This window comes from Globicephala melas, chromosome 1, assembly GCF_963455315.2.
Source record: "Globicephala melas chromosome 1, mGloMel1.2, whole genome shotgun sequence".
NCBI classification, from domain to species: Eukaryota; Metazoa; Chordata; class Mammalia; order Artiodactyla; family Delphinidae; genus Globicephala; species Globicephala melas.
In genome coordinates, this window is record NC_083314.1 from 187,220,793 (window position 1) to 187,243,582 (window position 22,790).

General features: G+C 58.3%; 1 protein-coding gene across 10 annotated transcripts; it reads left to right on the plus strand.

Moving 5' to 3' along the window:
- Positions 1-535: 535 nt before the first annotated feature.
- Positions 536-22,156, plus strand: SLC35E2B (solute carrier family 35 member E2B). Of its 10 annotated transcripts, XM_060284342.1 has the most exons (10): positions 6,243-8,831; positions 11,273-11,509; positions 11,611-11,675; positions 11,782-11,917; positions 12,125-12,252; positions 13,882-14,002; positions 14,948-15,001; positions 15,295-15,367; positions 16,443-16,588; positions 18,157-22,156. In XM_060284342.1, exons 1-10 carry the CDS (start codon positions 8,572-8,574, stop codon positions 18,392-18,394), a joined length of 1,458 nt encoding a protein of 485 aa, XP_060140325.1. In that variant the 5' UTR covers positions 6,243-8,571; the 3' UTR covers positions 18,395-22,156. The 10 variants fall into 10 exon arrangements, with proteins under 10 accessions (XP_060140331.1, XP_060140354.1, XP_060140344.1 ...); XM_060284348.1 differs by lacking the exon at positions 6,243-8,831 and adding an exon at positions 536-808 and having other exon boundaries at positions 11,273-11,675; XM_060284371.1 differs by lacking the exons at positions 6,243-8,831; positions 11,273-11,509 and adding an exon at positions 536-808.
- Positions 22,157-22,790: the final 634 nt, after the last annotated feature.

The following is a 22,790-nucleotide window of genomic DNA, read 5'->3' on the forward strand; positions in this document are numbered from 1 at the left end:
CGCGGTGGTACGGCCCGGAAGGTACCAAGGGGAGGACGGAGGGGGTCGCCGTCTGGGCTGACGTGGTACGCCAGAGGATATCGCGAGGGGGCGCCATCGCTCCCCCCCCCATCTGGGCGGAGGTGGTACAGCCCGGAAGGTGTCAAGGGGGAAAACCGCGAGGGGCGCCAGCCGAGGTGGTACGGCCCGGAAGGTACCAAGGCCGCGGGGATCGCCTTCGCCCCACCCCCGCCTGGGCTGAAGTGGTACAGCCCGAAGGGTGCCAAGGGGATGACGATGGGGGTCGCCGTCACCCAGGATCACCACCCCCGCCTGGGCTGAAGTGCTACGGCCAAGAGGGTGCCAAGGGGACGACAGCGGGGGAGAATCAACCAGTAGCGTGGCCCCTCCACCGGCTCAGCAGCGGCGGCAGAGAAGCCCAAACGCTCAGGACAAAGCGGAACGAGTCCCGCGGGCCAGCGGGGAGCCGTGGCTGGTTTCCGGCGCGTCACTTCCAGCTCATGGCTTCCGGGGCCGGTAGCGGCACTTCCGCCCCGCCCCCGTCCCCGCCCCACCGCCCGCAGGGATCGGGGTGGGGGGGGGTCTGTTTGGGGCCCGCCCACCGGGCCCGACCCGCAGGCTTTCGCTCGGGGAGCCGCAGTCGCCGAGACGTGGGCGGGTCGCCGTGTGGAGGCGGGGGCGACGGGGCCCCGGGTGACCGCGTCCTTCGCCCCGGCGCGCTGAAACTCCGCCCGGATGCGGCTGCGGGTCCCGGTGCATGTCCCCGAGGCTGCGGGGCCCGCGCGGCGTCTAGCCCGGGGACTTCTCGGTGGGTGAAGCGCTGAATTAAGCTGGCGGGGTGGGTCGCCTGCGGGGGTCGCCCTTTGCGTCTGGGCCGAAGTTCCCCCCACTAGCCACCTCCCTTTCCCGGCCCAGGACCCTCTGCGGGCGCGGCCGCTGAGCCACCCCAGGGCCTTGGCACGCGCGCGCCTGGGCGTCCGACGCCGCCGGGGGGCACAGTCCCTCGCGCCTTCACGACCGGTCCGCTCCTTCAGCGTCCACCGCATGGAGTTCCCGCCCCACCTCGCAGGTGTCCGCTCGGACCCCAGGCCTCCACGGCCGGCGCCGCGTTCCCGTCCCGGGTCCGCACGGCGCCTGAGGCGGGGCGGCTGGGCACAGGTGCGGCGGGGCTTTGGGGTCTCCGGAGCGGGTGGGGGGAGCCGCGCCCGGGTCGTGGGGGTGGGCTGTCAGAGGCGGGATGGGGGGGCACAGGGTCGGGTGTCCTTGCGTTTTAGCCCCCCCTCCCCCCGATGCCCCCCCGAAGTGGGGCATGGCCTCCGAGCGGCAGGTGCAACCGCTTCCGAAAGAACCGGGTAAAGATGCTCCGTCCGATCCGGAACCAAAGGGCGCGATCGCCCGCAAATTCATTGCAGTTGGTGTCTTTCTATGCAGGATTTTAGAAAACTGGAAATTATATAATGACTAACATCCTGCCGGGCGCTGGTCCTAGCGGACTGTTACTTTGTAAATTGGAGTGGGAAACTCCCAGTCAGGCCCAGAGCTAAGACTTCATTGTAGTCCTCAGGTGACTTTCCTGTAGCGGGTTTTACGGGGCCTGTGGGGTCCAGGCAGTGCCCCCGCCCCACCGCCCCAAGCTCATCTTCTGAAGCCTTGAGGACCTTGCTCACCTACTGCTGCTGTATAAAAAAGAGAGGAAAAAACAAAGCTACTTAGAGGCAGACTCTTTGTTTAGTGGCTTAAAGTTCTTTGTTTTTTAGTAGAGTGCAATGTACTTTACCAAAAATCTTTAAACTTGTAAGTAACATTGTAAAGCAGAATAAAACAATATTAAACAGCATGAAAAGGAACATTAAGGGAGGGAATAGGAAAGTTTTTACATTACAGAAGTCCATTTTCTTTTTAAAGTTTTTTTTTTAAATTGAAGTACAGTTGATTTACAATGTTGTGTTAGTTTCTGGTGTACAGCAGTGATTCAGTTATACACACACATTCTTTTTCAGATTCTTTTCCATTCCATTACAGGTTATTACAAGATATTGATTGTAGTTCCCTGTGCTATATACAGGTCCTTGTTGTTAAGAAATCCATGTTCAGTGCACATAAATTAGAAAATGAAGAGGAGCCCAAACGCAAACGAAATGTGAAGGACCTGAGATTCTGCTCCCAGAGCGGGCCACAGTTGGTAACTTCGCCTGTGTGCTTCTGAACCATTTGTACTTTTTAAACGGGAACATACTGTGCAGAGGGCTTGTAACTCTGCTCTCACTTAATCTATGACAAATCTATTTTTGTCAAAACTTGCAGGGCTACAGTGTCCCATTATGTGACAGGGTTTGTTACAAATTTCTTATCTGACACTTGGCTAGTGTCAGCTTCGTAGTCTTAAAAACAAAGCTTTTTAACATCCTTGTATGTACAGTCTTGGGCCTTTGTTGGATTATTTCTTTAGGATAAATCCCTGGAGGTGGAATTTCTGAATTAGTGTATAAAATTTGTAGACTTTAAGTATATTTTGTCTAAACTGCCCTGCTGACAATTTGAACCAACCTAGACTTCCTCACCAGGCATTTGAGAACTTCTTGAGTTGTTTGTTGGAGAACAGGGACTCTTGACCCCAGGCTGACAGGCCCTAGAATTTAAGGGTCTACGGAACTGGATGGGAAAGTTGACATCTTCATTTTCGCTAACCTCCACGCAAACTTCCCTTCGGTGGAGAATGTGCCGTGGTGGTCCTGCCCCCCCCCCCCCCCCGTTTCAGAACCAGGCACCCTCCCCGTGGGTCGTGAGCCCTCGCTGCAGGGCTGGCGGAGGCTGGGCCGTTCAGGCCGTGGGAGAGGGGGCTCAGCGCCTGCACGTGACGGAAGTGTCACAGGTGTGCTTCTCGCTACGTGTCGCTGACCTGGTTTCCTTTCAGTCCCACGTGTGAACCCTCTTCTGAAGACAGCTCTAGGCAGGAGTAAAGTTAAGAGTCAACCCTGGCCTCGTGAGCCACCTACTCCGTGCTGGGTGGAAAAGGCTACGTTTCGGTTCTTGTTATTTGTGCTATAATCTGAGAGGGCAATAATTCAGACCTTTGTCACCAAGGGCCTGGGCGGGGAGCAGTGCCCCACGAGCCCTGCGTTCAGCCCTGTCCGCCCTGTTTCCAGGCCGACCTGGAAGGTGGGGTCAGTTTTTCGTTGTCAGATTGGGGCCGCTGACCTTCGGTCTTTCGCAGGATGAGAATTGCTTCTCGTGGAGGCACCTGGAGTCACGGGGCCTGAGAAAGAAGAACGGGCGGTGGAAACACGAGCCGGAGCTGGGGAGGGCAGCTGGGGTCTCCGCGGGGCTGGGTGAGCCACACCTGCTGGGCTCTGGGCCGCTGACACCTGGCCGCTGCCGGCCTCCCTGTGCGATGCCCAGCGCAGCCGCGCGGGGCTTCGCCGCAGCCAGGAGCGGGCCTTCTGCTCAGGATCGGCGCTGCGGCCGGTAACCAGTGGTAAGTGCTGCGGTCACGTGCCCGCCCACCATCCGGGCAGAGAGGGCCTGGCCGGCCGTCAGCCGTGGCTACTGCAGGACGTGTCTCGTCCTCACTCCTGGGCCAAGTCTACAGCACACGTTCATTCTCCGATGGGTGGCCGGTCGCACTTCCCAGCCGTCATGACGGGCACTCCCACTCTGGACGCTCTCGCAGGACTTCCCTGGGGGAACCTCGAGAGTGGGAGTGCTGATGTGTAGGGTGCGCAGGCGCGTAGCTCTCAAGAGGCTGCCACGCCATTTCCGCAAGTGCTCGTACCAGCCGCCCCGTAGCCGTGTCTGGGGGCCTCTGGATCCACACCTTCCAGCAGCTCTGGGTGTTGTCAGACCTGATGGTTTTTGGCAGTGGGGGTGGGTGGTGTGTCCAGCTCCCTGACCGCTGGTGAGGTCGACCCCCGTGGTTGGACGTGACCTTGCCTCCCTCCCCGCATTCTCACCTTCTGTAGCCCCTCCCCTCGAGGCCGGCCTTCTAATGAGCTCCGAACAGCAAACCAGCAAACGAGAAGGGGACGAGGTTACAAAAAGACTCGGGCCTCCTCGGGCGCTTTCTCTCAGCCGTTCCAATGCAGGCCAGGTGCCGGCTGCGGGCGGCCCCGCGGAGGGGTCTTCCCCCAACAGCTGGCCGGGGGTTGCGCGTGTGGGCTTGGAAGCAGGCGCCCCGGCCTTCGGGTGAGGCCTCGGCCCCTCCTGCCATCGTGACGGCCAACTGCCCAGCACAGCTGCTGCCAGAGTCCCGACCACAGAAGCTTGCGGGGTCGTAGGTGTGTCATTGCTCTGTGCCGCCGGGTGTGCGGTGCCGCGTTACACGGCGCTGGAGGGCTGATAAGCATCCTCTCTCGTGCTTATCGGCCGTTTGGAAACGCTCTCCTGCGCTGGTGCTTTTGCCCACATTTCCTATTAAGTTGTAGGAATCCGTTCCCTCTCCTTTGTCACGTCCTAAATGCCTCCTCCAGGTTGTCGCTTTGTCATTTAGTGTGTTCGTGTTACAATACGTTATAGTGCGTTTCGATGGCACAGAAGCTCTTAGTTTAGCCCACAGTCTGTTTTATTTATATTTTCCTTTATGGGCATTGGTTTAAGATATTCTTTTTCAGGAGTTCGCTGCTGGTCCAGTGGTCAGGACTCAGCGCTTTCACTGCTGGGCCCGGGTTCAATCCCTGGTCGGGGAACTGAGATCCTGCAAGCTGTGTGGTGCGGGCAGAAAAAGAAAGACACTCTTTTCCTATACCAGGATCAGGAATATATTCTCTTACATTCTCCTCTAAACGTAAGGGTTTACACAGCTGCATTTCACAGACAGGCTGCGCAGGTTCAAGCCCTGAACTGTGGCCAGAGGCCGTTTCCCCACTTCATGTGTCTCACACGGGTGACAGCGTCCCTCCGCAAGGGTTGCTGTGAAGATTCATTGAGTTAATCTGTGTGAGATGCTCGGTCAGACCCTACCTGCTTCCTAGGAAGTGCTCTGTGGGTGTTGCTAATCGTTGTTTGTCTAGAATTGTGAGATCAGGGTCCAGTTTGTTTTCGCTGGTGTGGATAACGGCCATCCTAGCATCAGCGACAGTGGCCTCCCTTCTCCGACGAGCCACAGCCCCACTCTGTCTTGGACCGGAATTCTGCTTGTGCGGCGCCTCTGGGCCTCCGTTCCAATTTGTTACTTGTTTCTGCGCCGATACGGCACGTGACCTGGAATCCTCCTATCTGGATAGGCGCCTCCCCCTTCTCCTCCTTCTTCAAGGAAGTTTCCTGTCTTCTCCCCTTTGGACCTCCATCGAGTGCCCTTTGTTACTAACACGTACCTTGTAGGGATACACTTTGAGACTAAATATTCTGTTATTTCTAAATTTTCACCCAGCCCGAGTCGATTGTTAGTGTGATCATGGGCATGGTCGCCAAACGGAGATTTTCTAATTGCATCAGTCATCTGACTTTGTAACAGAAGGAAGTGCTTTCTCCTTTCCCCGTTTAGTGATCGTGGTGGATGTGTGGCTTCTAACCCTTTGCTATTATTTACTTTCTCTCTCAAACTGCATCCCTCACGCTGGCCCCTGTGTCCTTCTGATAAGTCCCCATCACCCTAGGAGCCCTCCCTCTCCTTCTGGCCCAGTTCCTGCCCCAGCCCTGGCATCAGCCGTTCCTCCAAGGAGGCTGGTTCAGCCCAGCAGAGAATGAGGCTTAGGAGCCGGCTGTGCTGCTGGGGGCGTCCCTGCCTCCAGGCCTCCCGGGGCGGGGGGGGGGGCAGCGGCCTGCACAGGCGTCCTGCGGCCACCCCTCCTTCCCCGCAGCGCACACCCTTGTCTGCCGCACCTCGCCTGCCTGGGGTGTCATCTGGAGCCTGCGCGTGTTCTCCGTGCCGCTGGCGCAGTTACTGGCCGGCTTCCTGTCCTTCGCTCTTCAGTGGGATGACGTTGTTCACCCGAGTGGTGGCTTGGTTCGGGTAGTTCTGTCTGTATTGCACGTTAGAGATTTTTGGTTTTAGAGTTGTCATTGATTTGATCATTTTTGGTTCCAGAGGGCGTGAATGTTGAAAAGGTGCGTGGCGTTGGCAGGATCTGCGCGTTGTGGATGCTGTAATGGTCTGCAGCCCCTGGCCTGGTGTTCAGCCTCTGCCGTCCATCCTCCTCTCCTCGGCTTTCGACGCCTGCGTTTTCTCACTGTCAGATCTGCACCTGTGGCAGGGAAACTGCAGCGGTGCCGGGTTCAGCGCCTCAGGTCAGGGAGACATGGTGTCTCTGTCTCGTTCCTGGTGGTTCCCACTTTGGTGGCTCCGTGGAGGGGCATCCGCTCGTTTCTCCGGGGGGTAAAGTTGTGATTGACCCTGGTCACCAGTTAACACCTCGCAGGGAAATAGTAGGAGGACGCCGTAGTTTCATTCAGCAGTGGGACGTTTCCTCTCTAGTCTTGCCATGTTTTCATCCCGCTGATTTATTCCTGACAGTTTCTTTGTCTGTTTTTCTGCACGACTGCATCCTGTCCATCTGTCCCTCCTGGAGCAGCCAGGAGGCTGCTTCTCCCCCACTGGCAGCCTGCGGGCCAGGTGGTCTCTGATCTTTGATCCTCACCTGTCCTCAGGCTGAGTCGTGGAAGCTTTTCCCCAGGCGCCTTGCCTCTCCTTCTGGTGGCTGGGCTGTGGACGGGGCCGCTTTGGCCCTTGTGGACTGTGTCCAGAAGCAGGACCCCCGGTCACGTTGGTGGCTGCATCCTTGATGCCCGCCACCTCGAGCTCCCCGTGTGCTTCTGGGGGCCTTCGGAGCCTCCACGTCAAGTCCTGTCCTGAGTCGGATCTTCTTGGGAGCCCGGCGCCCCTGGTGAGATTTCCACTTCTGCCACCCTGGTCTTGATCCCCAGGGACCCTGTTCTGGTGACTTTCAAAGCAGCACGTCCTGCTTGCCGGTGGGCACTCGGCTCCCCCTGCCCCGTCTCCTGCCTTGGCTCAGCTCCCAGGGCACTGAAGGGTGACCAGAAGCTCGGGGCTGCTCAGCTGCTTTCTCCGTCAAGGCCTCTCCTTGGGGCCCTGATTTCTGTCCTCAAGGTCTGTCCCGTGCCTGTTGAATTCCCCAGAGAAGGGTCTTCTGGCGTCCGGCCTGGAGGGCCACCCGCCCTGGTCTCTGCTTTCCCTGCCACCTCGGCCTCCATCACAGCCCAGGGGCCTCGTTCACTGCCTGGTCTCCGCCGCTTCTCTGTAGTGGCCCCTCCTTATTCCAGCCCCCCGGCCCCACCCCCGGAGCCGCTGGAGGAGCCCTCCAGGCCTCAGACCCCCATCGCCTGACGAAGCAAAAGCAAGCAAACAACTAGGAACCCTGGTGTGACTTGGGGAGTCTTGTCGAGAAGGAGCAAGACAGGACCGTCCATTCCCAAGCTGATTTCATCTGTTTGTTTGTTGGGGGCTGGGCCACGCGGCCTGCGGGATCTTAGTTCCCCGAGGAGGGATTGCACCCCGGGCCACTGCGGTGAGAGCGCAGAGTCCCAACCAGTGGGCCGCCAGCGAAGTCCCGTGATTTCACTTTTTAAGACATTCAAAGCCCTTGTTCTGACTCCAGAGGCATTTGGACTCCTTCCGGAAACTACACACACGGAGGCTGCCGACCCCTCCTGCTGCACGCGAAAGCGGGGGGGTCTGCCTGTCCCTTGGCTGTCGCGTCCTCGGTCACCAGGCTGGGTGGGCTGCTTGTGGGCTGTCGATGGTCAGGAAGAGGTCACGCGCTGGAGGGAGCCTGAGCATCCGTCCTGGGCTCCCTGGGCCCTGCTCTGGACGCAGTGGACAGCAGTGCTGGTCTGTGATGGAGCGCCTGCTGCCTTCCAGTCCGGAACCTGCGGCAGGACACAGAAAGCTCCTGGCGCCACCTGAGACCAGGTCACCAAGGGCAGACGGTCCGGGAGGCTCTGGTCTGAACAGGCATCTGTCTCCCCAGGTGCTGCCTGGCTCTTTTTCATGTATAAATCCTCAGCTTTCGGAACGGCCTAGAAAACAGCGCGACGCCCGCCATGCTTGCCCGCTTGCGTCCCCTGTCCTTGCGGCCCAACCCAGACCCCCCCCCGCCCCCAGCTTGAGTTCCCAGTTCTTTGCTCTTAACAGCACTTTCTGTGCTTTTATTTCTAATGACATGTTGTGTCTGGACACACTTGAGTGCACTGGTGGCGCTGTGTCGTGTGTCTCCTTCCGCGACTCGGCCTCAGCATTTCCGACAGCTGTAAGGTTTGCCCATCACCCATCGCCCGTATGCGGCTTCCCTCTGCCCGCTGTGGGCGTCCATCCCCACCCGCTGCCATCTGCGTCCCTGTCGACAGGCGCCTAGGTTCTGTTTGGCTTTTGTTTTGCTGCTGGCAAAAAAGTGCCGCGTTGACCCCATCTGACGGACGCTCTGTCCCCGTGCCATCCCGGCCACGGGCTCTGCTGACTCTTTCTTACGTTCCCTGTCACTTGCGGTGACTCCTGAAAGGTCCATCCCCACCGTTTCGGTCTGAATCTGTTTGCGTCTGTGCTGCCACCTGCTTTCAGCCTGGGACAGTCGGGAGGCACTGGAGCCTCGTGTGCTGGGTGGGCGGGGGTGTGTGTGTGTGATGGATTCTGCTTCTTCAGAGGCCGCCAACACCCTCCACTCTCGGGGCAGATGGGGCAGAACCTCCAGGGCGGGTAAGGGTACAGCCCAGCACGATGACCTCGGGGGTCGTGGGTGCCCCGTGGGCGCAGACCCAGCAGAAACACAAGGAACGACCTGCACAGGACGGACGTGGCGGACGGTCTGGGGCCCGGTGTGGTCAGCAGTGGGGATGAGTCCCTTGTGGCTTGTTCATCCAGTGAAATACCACACCGTCACCAGGTGAGCGGCAGCTGTGGAACTGCACGGACCCGTCTTTGTTTCAAAGCAGCTTCTTGTTGAGGAAGGAGAGCGGGCGCCCCAGGGCCTCGGGGCTCAGCAGCGGAGCTCTGGCGTCGGGCCAGAGCTCCTTGAGCTGCAGAGAAGGAGGCGGAGGCCCGGCTGGCGGTGCTGCCTGGGAAGCTGTGCGTTTCCCAGACGGAAACCGAGTGGAGAGAGTCGGGGGAAGCGCCTGCACCTTGCCTCCAGCCTCGTTTTGTGACGAGAGAGAGGAAGGGCGATGGGACCCTCCCCGGGGGCTTCTGGAGCGTCACCTCGCCAACAGGTTTGCTTTTGGGACCTCAGCGGTGGCGTCGGGGCTTGTGTGACAAACACCGGGTCTGGGGCCCTGAAGAGAGGGGCTTGGCGCCATCGGTGGGCCTGACGGGGGCTCCCTTGAGAGGCAGAGCCCCCGCGGCCAGTGGGAGCTGTGCCCTGGGGGGGCCCGGCTGCAGGGCTGGGCATCCAGACGGGGTCAGCCAGGGGCCCGGGGGTGGGGCGCCATCTCTCTGCTCTCGGGGATCCCGAGCTACACACGGGCTTTGTTCCTGTGTTTTCCGTCCACCCGCAGCTGCGCCCCTGTTCCCAGCTGGGGGGCAGCACGGGCTCCCCATACCCCCGCTGGGCCACAGCCGGTCCAGCCCACGGAGGTGCAGCTTCCAGCAGGGTGTGGCCCAGAGAGGACGGCGGGACCGGGCTGGGAAGAGGAAGGAGGACGGGGCGTTAGCGGAGATCTGGCCCCGTCAGCGCCCAGAGGGCTCGAAGGGCTCGTGTGTATCGCGGGGGCAGTGGGGGCCCACGGGAGGACCACGTGCATTCGTCGTGGTCTGGGGTGCGTTTGGGGAGCTGCCCTGGTGTCCCGAGGGTCGGGGTGCATGTCAGGCCTGGGTGCCCACCGGGACCTGGTGCTGCTGAGCTTGTGGGGTGACCGAGAGCACTGGGTGGACACGGGGAGCTGGGGGGATGCTCAGCCAGGAGCCTGGCTTCAGGTGGGGTCAGGGAGTCACAAGTCCGTCTGGGTCACGCATGCCTGGAAGTTAGGTTAAAGCACGACGGGCGCCCCCCGAATGTCAGCATCGGAGGGACGAGGACATAGGCAGCCAGCTTGGCTGCCTAGAGGTGGGGGCAGGGGGCTGGGAACTGCGGTTTGGTGTCACTGAGGAGGAGTGGCCAGGGCTCCTGAGCTGGGCAGGTGGTGTCACTGGGATGCTGCTTAAAGCCAGAACTGGGATTTCCCTGGCGGTCCAGTGGTTAGGACTCAGCGCTTTCACCACCAAGGGCACGCATTCAATTCCTGGTCGGGGAACTAAGATCCCGCAAGCTGCGTGGCGTGGCCAAAAAAATAAATTAAAAAAAAGAAGGGCCGGAACTTGAAGCGCTCACCCACCAGCAAACGGGAGAGACCGGGTCGGACTTCGCCTGTGATCTGAGGGAGTGAGGGGTCTTTCTTGAGAAGTCGTGGCCACAGGCCTGAGCGCCAAGCAGGTGTGGGTCTGTTGAGGGAGGATCACCCTCTCCTGGGCACCTGCAGAGGCAGTGCCCATGCCCGCTCCAAGGCCCGCCCGCCCTCAAGCCCAGGAGGAGGTCCCCTGGCCGAGGATCTGTGCACGCGAACAGCCCCCTCGAGCCAGCGGGCCGCTGACCCGCTGAGAGGCTGAGGGTCATACTGTCAGGGCTTGGGTGATGAACTGTTGGACCGTGAAAGAGAGGATGCAAAGAAGGAATCGAAAGTTGAGAGAAACAGGCCAGTTTGAAACGGTAACAAATAGAACTCGAAGAACGCAGGGGTTGGAACTCAAAACCCGATGGAGGGACAGAAACTCAGAGTCTCTGACGGGGCAGGTCAACCCTCCCACAAAGGACAACTCAGAACACTGGATGAAATATTAAGAAGTTGGGTGAGGGCGTGGGAGAGCCAGCCTGGTGGGAAGAGCTCCGGGCGAGGGGGCCCCTTCCTCAGCGGCTCTGGTTGGTCCCAGGGTGGGTGGGAAGGTGCAGAGCACTTGTGACAGCTTCCGGGGTGGGGGCGGAGAGCCCAGGCCTCAGCCGAGCTGCGGGAGGGCAGCCTGGAGGATGAGCTCGATGCTGGGCCGGTGCTTGGGGGGTGCGGGGTGCCCTGGGGGTGGGGCGGGGCTGGAAGAGGCAGGGGTTGGCAGGTACTGTAGAAGGAGTTCCGGCGGGATCGGCTGGAGGGTCAGGTGTGTGAGGAGGGAACGGAGGCTGGTAAAGGCTTTGGTCTCAGAAACTTATTGGAAGACAAGTCCGAGCTGTCGGGGCGCCCGCTCCTTTGGGGCTGGAAACAAGGCCAGGACCCCGAGTTTGCGTCTTGAAAACTCTAAGTGGGTGATTAAACTCGGCAGGACCTTAGCCGCTCACGCAACGCCGTCCTTTCCTTCCCACTCCAGCCCGCGCCCCGCCCAGTGCCACCTGCATGGCCGCTGCCTCCGTCCCCGCGTCCCTGCCCTGCGCTGCCCGCCGCCCCTGAGATGTCGGCATCCGCTAAGCCCGCGGCCCTGGCAGAGCTGGCTCCGGGCCCCGGTGAGAAGCCGGGGGGACGGCCGCTCCTGGCCTGGGGCCCCGTGTTTGGCCACCGGAGTGAGAAGATCGCATTTGGCCAGAGCGAAGGTGGCCCCGACGAGCAGGTGCTCACGGTCACCGTCACCGAGACAACCGTCATCGAGGCGGACCTGGGCATGTGGGGTGCCCGCGCCCTCATCTACCTCACACTCTGGTTCTTCTTCAGCTTCTGCACCCTGTTTCTCAACAAGTACATCCTGTCCCTTCTGGAAGGGGAGCCCAGCATGCTAGGTACCCCACCGGGCGCTGGCGGCGGGATGGAGCTCCCGGCGGGGCGGAGCCCCTCTGCTCAGCTGGCGCCCCCCCCCCCCCCCCCCCCCCCCGTCTCCTCCTCCAGGGGCCGTGCAGATGCTGTCAACCACGCTCATCGGCTGTGTTAAAATATTTGTTCCCTGCTGTTTGTATCAGCACAAAACCCGGCTTTCTTACCCTCCCAACTTCATCATGACCATGTTGTTCGTGGGTCTCATGAGGTAAGCCGCTAACGTTCCTGGTTGAGGGACTGAGTTTTTTACACGTAAAACACTTCCCCCTGGCTGACTGTTACCATCAGGTGATCCTGGGAGGGAGGGGGCCGGGCGGGGGCGGGGCAGACGCGCACACCCTCTGGGCTCCTACCAGGTCTGCCCCGTGGCTGCAGAGGCACCAACTCATCCCTGTGACGCTGTTGACTGTCTTAGGTTTGCAACAGTGGTTTTGGGTCTGGTCAGCCTGAAAAATGTGGCGGTGTCCTTTGCTGAGACGGTGAAGAGCTCGGCCCCCATCTTCACTGTGATCCTGTCCCGGACCGTCCTGGGGGAGCACACCGGTGAGCAGCCTCCAACGCCCGGGCGTGCCAGCTCCTCCGGGGGCCGCTCCCACCCACGTCACCCTGGAGCTCAGCTCCCTCCACTTCCCTCCTTGTCGTTTCTTAGCCTCAGAGGCCCGGGATGGTAGGAGCTGGGTGAAGGAGTGACAGGCAGGTAACCTCGGTGCCATTTCTGTCCCAGGAATCTGCCAGGCGCCCCGGCCCCTCCTCCGCACCCCCTCCTGCCCTCCACTGTGGCTCCCCAAAGCTCAGCAGAGGGGACTTGTTACAAATTTCCAACCTGGGCTGCGGGCACGCGCTGCCAGCTGCACACGTCCCGGACTTTCCCGCCAACCGTTTAGAGAGTGTGGTTCCGTGAAGACAAGCAGAGTGCAGACTCGTGGACGTGACACGTCGTGTTTGACCCCGGGGGTGGGGGGCGCTCACAGAGGGAGACACGTGCTTGCTTCAACTAATAAAATGACAAAAAGGTAAAACAAGGCGGCACCTGCCTCAGGGAGAGAGGAGGATGGGGACGGACGGGGCGCAGCCAGGCTTCTCGCAGACGTGCCCTTGGAGCCGCACAAACGCTTAGGTGATGGTAAAACAGCATCAGATCAAAGTGTAAAAGCGATTCCTAAAATCGTACTCGGCAGGAAACAGCCTGACCGCACGTCAAGCTTCACCATGCAGAAAGGATTTATCTCAAGGGCCTTAAAAGCATCACACTTTGGGCTCCAGCTGCGGTGGGTACGTGTGTAGAAAACCAGCTGTCTTGCTGAGAACAATTAGGAAATCTTGATAAAATTTAGCAAAAAAAAGTCTGTTGGGGAGGCGTTGGAGAATGATGAAGGTGCCAGGACTTGAGGGACCCCAAGGTTTGGGGTCCCCAGAGGAGTGACGCCCTGTGGGTCAGCCCCGGCAGAGCCCCGAGTCCACGAAGGCGCCTGCCCCCTGGACGGCCTCCCAGCCATGGCCCCTGCGTGAGGTCCGCCATCCAGCAGAGGCCTCCTTCTGTGGTGATGCTCTCAGCCTCAGGCCACGTGGGCCTGTGGGTTTGCTGTGTGGACAGCGCTGTCCTCGGCGGGGGTGGGGGCTACGGTCATCTGAGGGCTGCATCTCTGCTCCTTTTTGCTGAACACGAGAGGCTAGTCCCCTCATCTGCTTTGAATTTCAAGATAAATGGAATGCTGTGTCTGAAATCAAAGCAGCGGTACCACATGAAGCTGGATGCCCTGTGTGCAGAGTGACGTGATTTTCTGTTGCACCGAATGGTCTTAGCCTTACCTTCACGTCAAGGCTGTTGGTTAGATTTCAGAACGAAGGCTGGAGCGCTGGACACTCTGAGGGTCTGGGGCCTCCCTCCTCTCCCAGCCTTCCCTGGAGACCACCCTTCACCCAACTCGTTTTGCAGATGAGGGTTCGGGGTCAGGGGGTGGGGTGCAGGGAACAGGGCTTGGAGCTGGTGGCTCTGGCTGCCGTGCCCCTGGCACCTGGCTCTGGAGCGGGTGACAGGAGGCATGTGCTATATTTTCCGTCCAGCGAGAAGAATCAAACAGAGTGTGCAGAGCACTCCTGGGGCGGGGTGGGGGGTAGCCCGGCCCGCTGGGGGGCGCTGCAGCCCGGCCCCTGTGTGCTGTCGCTCCGCAGGGCTGCTGGTCAACCTCTCGCTCATCCCTGTCATGGGCGGCCTGGCGCTGTGCACGGCCACTGAGATGAGCTTCAACTTCCTGGGGTTTTCGGCCGCCTTGTCCACCAACATCATGGACTGGTGAGTCCTGTGCCGCGTGGGGTTCCGTGTCCCGCAGGACGGGGGATAGATGTCACACCCCAGTGGTGGCTGAGCCGTCTTGCTGACACCTCTGCACAGCCTGCTGTCTCAGCGTCACCACTTCTGAGAAAAGAGAGGAAACAGCAGCAACACGGTATCCAAAGGTTTCTTGTTGCCATTACTTCCAAAGAGAAACAGGCCCATCTGGAGGGTTTGAATTTGAATAATACAGCTGAAAAATGAAAAATCACCTTTCATTTCATTTCTCACACTTTGCTGTGTTTCCTTCAGCCTTTCCCAGAAACACAGTCCAGCTCACGTCGTAGTTTGCATATCGCCTGTTAACTCCGAGCACAGGATGGTCTCCAGAAGCCTCCTCGCTCACCTGCAGACGCTGCAGACCTCGTGACTTAGATCTGCAGGAAACATCTTCACACGGCTTTCCCTCTAGGTTTCTGACGGGCCTGCAGCGTAAACCCCCGGGGGGGGACAGGGCCTGTAAACCTGTGCAGCAGGCTTGTTGCTCTGGTTTAAGCCCCCTTGGCCAGAGCTGCTGTGCACCCAGCGTCCAGGGAGCAGCGTCGTTCTTCAGAATGCTGAGCCCTCTGGCTCCAGGGAAGCTGGACGCTGTCTGGTCTTCCCATTGGCCACGGCGGGCCTTCCTGGCCAGCAGTTTTGTCTCTGTTTTTTTCCCAGGGTCTTCCTGTGCTCACACTGTCTGTTCCGTGGCCGCTGCCGAGCAGAGCTGGGTAACCTCAGGCATGTCCTCAGCCTCTGAGACCTCAGGTTACCCATCTGTGAAAGGGGCAGCTCAGCCCGGCTCACAGCAGACGCCAGGGCCATCCCCAAGGAGCTGCCGTGTGTCCCTGTTTCTGGAGGACAGGGCGCTTCGGCCGTGTGAGGTACCATCTGACCTCTCGTAACCTCTTCTTTTCTTTATTCTAGTTTGCAGAACGTTTTCTCCAAAAAGCTCCTCAGCGGGGACAAATATAGGTTCTCGTAAGTGTCACTGCTCCATGGAGACCAGACCACCCTGTGCCCTGACCCCTCCCATTTCATGGTGCCTTTAAAAGAACCTCGTTGAAACTTGGGAGAAAACCCCACCTGTTTCCAACTGCCCCTGGCCGGCTCGTTTGAGGCTGCCTGTCACTGTCCCGTGGCCGGTGGGTCGCCTGTCAGGCCCGGCCGTCCGTTATCATCTGGGAGGAGATAAATAAACTGGGGCACCCTGGTTCCGCGGAGGGCGAGGGCGGGGGTGAGGCGGGGAGAGGATCAGGCGCCTGTCCCCGCAGGGCCGCGGAGCTGCAGTTCTACACCAGTGCAGCAGCCGTGGCCATGCTCGTCCCGGCCTGGATCTTCTTCATGGTGAGTCCAGCCCTGGTGCCTTCCCAGGTCAGGGCGAGCCCCGGGCGCCGGGCGTGCTGAATACAGAGGCCGCCACGCGCCCAGGGGGGTGGGGGGGGACCGAGCGAAGCAAACCCGTGCGGGTCCTATGTGGGTCCGGTGCCCACGGGGGCCAAAGCTCAGCCAGCGGTTCCCGGAAACGTTGCTGTGAGCGTTTTTAGGTGCACTGTTCTGTTGTTTTTTGGCTGCACCTCAGGGCTTGTGGGATGTTAGTTCCCCGGCCAGGGATTGCACCCGGGCCACGGCAGTGAAAGCGCTGAGTTTTAACCACTGGACCGCCAGTGAATTCCTGCACTTGTTTTTTTTTTTAATTTATTTGTTTATTTATTTTTGGCTGTGTTGGGTCTTCGTTGCTGCACATGGGCTTTCTCTAGTTGTGGCGAGCAGGGGCCACTCTTCGTTGTGGTGCGTGGGCTTCTCATTGCAGTGGCTTCTCTTGTTGTGGAGCACGGGCTCTAGGCGCGTGGGCTTCAGTAGTTGCGGCACGTGGGCTCAGTAGTTGTGGCACACGGGCTCAGTAGTTGTGGCTTGCGGGCTCTAGAGCACAGGCTCAGTAGTTGTGGCACACGGACTTAGTTGCTCTGCGGCATGTGGGATCTTCCTGGACCAGGGCTCGAACCCGTGTCCCCTGCATTGGCAGGCGGATTCTTAACCACTGTGCCACCAGGGAAGTCCCCCTGCACTTGTTTTTTATTACTACTGTTATTTAAAAACATTGTGACCACTGTTGAACAAGTCCCAGGGCAGAAGCTTATGAAACAGAGAGCAGTATGTCCCCCAGCCCCTCCCAGGCCCGCTCCTGGTGGAGCTGCTTCCCAGACATGTCTGCGTGGGCACAAACACGCTCCTGTGCTCACGCGTGTCGTGGGATCCCGTCGGTCCTACAGAAGCACAGGTGCGCGTCTACGCACACCTCTCTTTTTAACACACGTGGAACTGGGCTGTCCTGTCCTACGGCTGGGCTCCAGCGTTGCGCTGGCCCCTGGGCTGGGGTCTGGGTGTCAGCACCGCAGGCGTCCCTCTGGCTCTGGCGCAGGACTTGCCGGTGATCGGGAGGAACGCGAGGAGCTTCCGCTACAGCCAGGACGTGCTGCTTCTGCTGCTGGCGGACGGCGTCCTCTTCCACCTGCAGAGCGTCACAGCCTACGCCCTCATGGGGAGGATCTCTCCCGTGACCTTCAGGTAAGGACCGCACCTCCCAAGAGGTGAGGTGCCTCCAGGTCACGTGCAGAGGGGAACGCTTGCCATCTAGACGTTTTATAAGAGGTGTTCGTGGTTGTGGAATCACAAATGTAGCGATCGCTGTGGTCACAGGTCGTAATTACTAGGCCGTTCTGTATTGGTGCCGTTTGAAACGTGAACAGGAAAGTCTGTGAAACAGATCTTTAGGGGAATCCCCACTGGGATTTTGTGCAGAAGCAGAAATCCTTGGAGTGGTGTGAGTGTACTTCTGCCCGAAACAGCACTGTCCGTGGAATCTCCCGGGATGACGGATTGTCCCGCTTCTGGGCCGCCCAGGGTGGGAGCCGCAGGCCACGTGTGCTGCTGAGCGCCTGGGGCGTGCCAAGTGCCACGAGGAACCAACGTCTGACATTTCTCTAACTTTAATCAGTTCACACGAGCAGCCACACGTGGCCGTCGGCTCCCTGCTGGTAACTTAGCACTGAGCTCAGGTCTCACAGGCTTCTTCTCTGTAACTGGGCGGACTTAGCGAAAGCGAAAGCGTGATTTGACACCGGAGCATTTTCAGTAACAAATAGAAAGGAGTCGGCTGAGGTTGCCAGCAGGCCTGGAAATCCATGCAGTGATGTCAGCGGGTCTGCCCGTCAAGTTGTCGTAGAAGCCAACGGGCCTTTGTCCTTTAACTGCAGAACTGTCACTGGAGAGAGGAATTGTACCCAGGAGTGATGGCAGCAGGTGCGTCGCTGCCCTGGGGCCTCCCGGGGTGCACGCACCCTCTGCCCGAGTCCTGGAGGGGAGCTGCCTGCTGATTGCTGAGGTCTCCTGAAGCTCTCGCTGTCACAGTCTGTCACACGGTCCTGTTTCCATTTAGGGCCAGGAATTATATCCACATACCCCTGAAACTTTGTTTTTCAGTGATTGTTAGTTGACGGTTCAAAAAAGGCAGAAAACAGAAGACCAGTTCTTTTTATTTTATTAAAAAAATTTTTTTTGGCTGCTGTACGGGATATGGGATCTAGTTCCCCGACCAGGGACCAAACCTGGGCCCCCTGCATTGGAAGTGCGGAGTCTTAACCACTGGACCACGAGGACAGTCCCCAAACCAGTTCTTTTTAAAGAAAATAGCTTTAGGTAGAAAAGTACAAAAATTAAGTTTAAATTGTCCTCAATGGCAGCCCAGGAGACAAGCCCTGTCGTGTTCACTTTATCTTCATGAGGTCCCAGCAGTGGCTGAGCAGGGCTGTGTCACTTCCCAGATACTCTCCCTAATGATCGGTTCTCTCAGGCGCTCTCAGAGGAACCTTCCTCGTTCTGTGGAGAGCACGCTGCAGTAGTGAGGGATCAAATGTCACGATAGCTATAATGTACTTAGAAATATTTCCGTCAAAAAAAGGACGAAGCAAAATAAGGCAAAACGCTGAGTGTGAAGATGGGACTCGGCTTTTTGTTGGAAGTGTCGCTACTTCTCGGTGACCTTTTTCCTAGTAGGAAGGACCCCAGCATGAAAGAGTGGGGTTAGCGGAGACGCCTTCGGCCCCCGCCGACGTCCCCGCTGTCCTCTCCCGCAGTGTCGCCAGCACCGTCAAGCACGCCCTGTCCGTCTGGCTCAGCGTCATCGTTTTCGGCAACAGGGTCACCAGCCTGTCAGCCGTGGGCACCGTGCTGGTGACAGCAGGAGTCCTGCTCTACAACAAGGCCAAGCAGCAGCAGCGGGAGGCCATGCAGAGCCTGGCTGCGGCCACCAGCCAGTCCCCAGACAGCAGCCCTGAGCCGCTGCTCCCCCCGGACCCCCGGCCACACCACTGAGCCCCGGAGCCTCAGGGGCGCAGCGCACCATGCCGCTCCTTGCCAGTGGGGGACCCCCTTCGCCTCTCCTGCTCCCTGGATGGCAGGCGTGGGGCCTCTGGCTCCACGGGTCACAGTCCGGGTGTGGGAGGTGCGGGTGGGCAGCCTTTCCCGCTCTTTCCTGGGATGTTCGGTCAGAGCTGTGGGAGCTCGAATCGGGGTCCCAGATGTCAGCCCCTGGGGCACAGACCACAGCTGCCACTGAGCCGTTGCCGAGCCACGTGACAACCTCCTCCTGGCGGCCTCTGCGCACCCCCTGCAGCCAGGCCAGGCCCCGATTCCTCTGTGGGTGACGACCACTGGGGACAGCTGTGAAGCCGGGGCTGCAGCCAGGTGCCGGCGGCTGCCCTCCCCACTTGTAGCCGGCGGAGAGAACCCGCTTCCCCACGCCAGCCGTCGGCGGCCACCCGAGGTACGTCCGGCTCCTCGGCTGTCAGGGAGTCTGTCCGCTGCCCAGACACGGAGGCCACGGCATTGGGGCACTGAGCGGAGAGGGGACAGCTGGGGTGCAGAGACCGGCATTCCCTGCTCCTGAGGATGGAGTGTCCGGCCCCGGCGTCCCGCCCTCCTGCCCGAGGCCGAGCTGCCCGCATCAGCACCACTTAGGGAAGGTCACTCACGGAGCGAAGGCGGCCCCACCCCTTTCCGTGCCTGCTGCGCCGAGCTCCTCACCTGAAGGTCCAGCCCTCACCTGCGGCCGGGGCTCCCCAGAGGCCCAGACGTGGTTTCCAGCCCGAGGCTGCGGGCAGCCCCCCGCGGTGTTTGGCTCAGGGAGGGGGCTTCTGTCCCTTCTGCTCCCCTGGGTGAGAGGCAGGCTGTTCGGAGCGCCCCTGGGGAGCACCCGTCCCCACTCAACTGGTCAGGAGCCTTGCCTTGTCTCATCAACGAGGCTTTTAGGATTTTCCCTCGTGAATGATGAGCAGGACGAGTGTGGAATATTTACTGTTTTTGTTATGCTGCGTTTAAAATGACAGTGTAGGTTTTTAAAAGGAAACACAGGCATAGGTGGCTTATGGAACGCATCGTGTATGCCAGGTAAACCACAGTCGGACCCACGGCCTGGCCCGGCCCGCCTCCTCCAGAGCAGACAGACGGACAGCCAGCCAGGTGTTTGAGGCCTGTGGTGGGCTGAGGCGCCACCCCTCGCTTCACCTCTTGCCTCGCAGCCCGTTGGGATTTCTGATCGGGACGCAGCCCCCTCCCTCCCACCAGGCTAGAGCTCTGGGGCTTGTCAGGTGCAGCCCTACTCGGGGCCGCGGGCTGGCCACCTGGCCATCTCCAGCCAGCCTGCGGACAGAGCCACCCGAAGGCACAAATCGTTCCCTGAGTCTCAGGCAGCATTCCCAGCTGTTCGGGGCCTGGGCTCCCTGATTGCTTCTCTGGTTTTCCAGTTGGCTTCTCAGCTGGAAAATATAAAAGAGCCCCTCCTGGAGAGCAGATCTCTTGGAAACAAAGAGCAATAACTATATCTCATTAAGTTCCGCTAACTTTAAAAATCTTGTAATGATGATGGATTAAAATGAGGCCTTTTAAACTACAAACAACCTTTTTACGAAGCTGACCTCCTGCTCCAGAGGACGGCGGGTCACACGCACCTTCGCTGTGCAGGGGTTGCTCGTGTGACTTTCCCAGGTTTCATCCCTTTCCTCTTTTTCTGCTTCCCCCCAAAACCAAACTAAAGAGGATTCTTTGGCGGTAGCTGGGGTGGCGGCTGGTGCACTGATCTGTGAGGACCAGCGAGAAAGCACCGTTTCCCTGGGGCTGCTGCCTCTGCCCTCAGACTGTGGCCACTGTGCCCCCGGCTGATGGGGAGACGTGAACAGAAGGGGTGCATCTGTGGTTGCCCACGGCAGACTGTCATCTGAGTGTTATCAGGTGCCAGCCGCCTGTGTCCGAGTGTTGTTAGGGACCTGGGTCCCTGCCTCCTGTGGACGTGCCCCTCCCTCCACTCTCATCCTGTTTTGATTTTCTAGATATTAGGACCAAGAAAGATTTTTCTAAATTATTAGTAAATGAGGCAGTTTCTAGCAAAGCTGCTTTTGAGACTTCTCCTCATCCCGGGTGGGAGACCACAAAACATGTGCTGCAGCTGCATTCTGTCTGCATCCCCACCCCTAAGTCGTCCACATGTTGGGTGTTTCCGCAGCCTGGCAATGGCATTTGTTTAATAACCGTACAGACATGTTTTTTAATTAACTTTGTTTAGTGGTTTTTTAGTATGTTCTTTTCACTGAACCATCGCAGGTGTGCTCGTACCAGTGTTGACACCGGGTGTTGTGTGTTACATTGGGTCCCTTCCTCCTATGTCTTTGGTCGTCATCCGTGCCTTTGTAAACAAACTCTTGAACCAGGCTTCTGAATCTGGTCATCTGCTTACTTACATTGATACGTAGAGATGTAGTATCCACACTTCTCTGGCTTTCAAGGAAATTTCCACTACTGAGTGGCATAAAAAAGGCTTTTTTAAAAAAGAATTCTGATAGTCATAATTTCCTGCATATCAGCATTAAAATCATATGCCTTGGAAAGCTGAGAATACTCTTGCACAATCCAAAATGTGTCTTTAATTTGTGAATCAAACAGTAAAAAATTGCTGCACGAGGAATGTCATCCATATGGAGCCATGCTCGTCACCAGCCCTTGAAATACTTTCCCCAAACTGGTGGGCTTTCCCTCCTGTGCGGCGCTGACTGTCCCATGGACGGTCATTTATAGACGGGCCAGAGGGGATCAAAGAAATGCAACATGTCTTTTTACATCTGTCCAGGGGGTGTGCTTCCTGATGCCTGAAAGTATTTTCACTGTTCCCCTGGGTGGGAAAAATTAAACAAAGATGTTATTACAGGTAGAAACTCTCCTCTCTTTCTGCCTTTGACCAACATTGTGCTAAGGGCTCTGTTTTTCTCCAAAACACGTACATGCCCTGGTTGGGACCTCTTTGTTTTCTTAGTTTATAAATAAGAACGTCCCAGCTCCCCTGAAGAGTCTGCCTATTTCTCTATCCTGGCTGAGGGGCCGAGAGCAGAGTCATGAGGTTGTGCTGACCATCGCTTGGCGTACTCACCCTGCAGCTCAGGGTGTAAAACATTCCAGTTTGCTGTCTCTGTAGTATCTCCTCCTCTCCTCCTGAGGGCTGAGATTCTGAGTTTGATGGCCACTGGGTCCATGCCTAGATGTCCAAACTGAGTTGGAAACTGTTCTAATTGGCAAAGTCTTTGGTGTTTTGGGGTTTTTTTCCAGTTTTCATCAGAGGAAAACTGGCGTTCAGCTGATGTGCTATTTCTAGACTGCAGATGTGTGAGTAGCGTCTGCACCCGCCCAGGGCGGTGTTGTGGGCACCACGTTGCAGAGGGCCACAGTGAGAGTGACTTTCCCACACTGAAAAACTTGAAAATTATATCAATAATTGTCTATATCAGAACCAAGTTATATGTGCTTTATACCAAACAAAACTGCGGAGAACTAAAAGTACATTGTGCAAAATGTCTGTAGTGATTTCTATTTCACTTATTTCAGGATTTATGTGATGAGATGAATTCTTTCTAGAAAATGGTGGTTAAATAGCTGAGTCACTGCTAATTCTGCTATGGTAATGCATCGATGCTGTACAGTGAATCCTGTGGACGCCCCCTGGTTATTTTTGTCTCAGTTAAGCCACCATGGTAGCAACTATCTAGGACTCTTGTTCTGCGAAAGTAAAATAAATGTTCAGCGTGTACTGTTTTCTTCCTTGTGTAACTCTCCAGTGTTCGCGCTACTGAAATGAACAAGGGTGGGTTCTTATTGCCTTCACCCCTTTTCAGCGTGAAGGGAGTAAAAAAAATTGGTTTTTTCCTGTCACCAAAAACTCAGGAAGCAAAACAAGCGCTTGGATACAGAAAGTAAACATTTCTTTCCGGGAAGAGAAAGAATTCCAATTCCGCCGCCCTTTCTGTGCCCCCATTTCCTGTCACGTTTTTCTACATTTTCCATGTCAGGTCCAGTGAACGTGGGTATTCGTTTACCGTTCTCTTTCCTGAGGTTCTCGAGGTTGAACTGCCAGTTTTCTGTGACCACCAAGGTCCGCAGAGTAACTGGAGCCAGGGAAGAGAACTTCATTCTGAGAGCCTCAACAGGTTAGAAGCCGCACCTCACGATGAGGGAGTGCACGGACTTTGAGGGCCCCCCTCCCCCGCCTCAGCACAGCTTAAAACCCCGTGGCAACCGCTCTCCCCGCCCCGGTCCGGCGGGAGGTCTTCCGTAGGCAAGATTCGGAGTCCACCGCGCCACCGCCGGGGTCGGGGTCACGGGGACTGGGAGAAAGGGCGCAACACCGGGCACCCGACCAGGCCAGGCCCGGACTTCCGACGAACCCGAG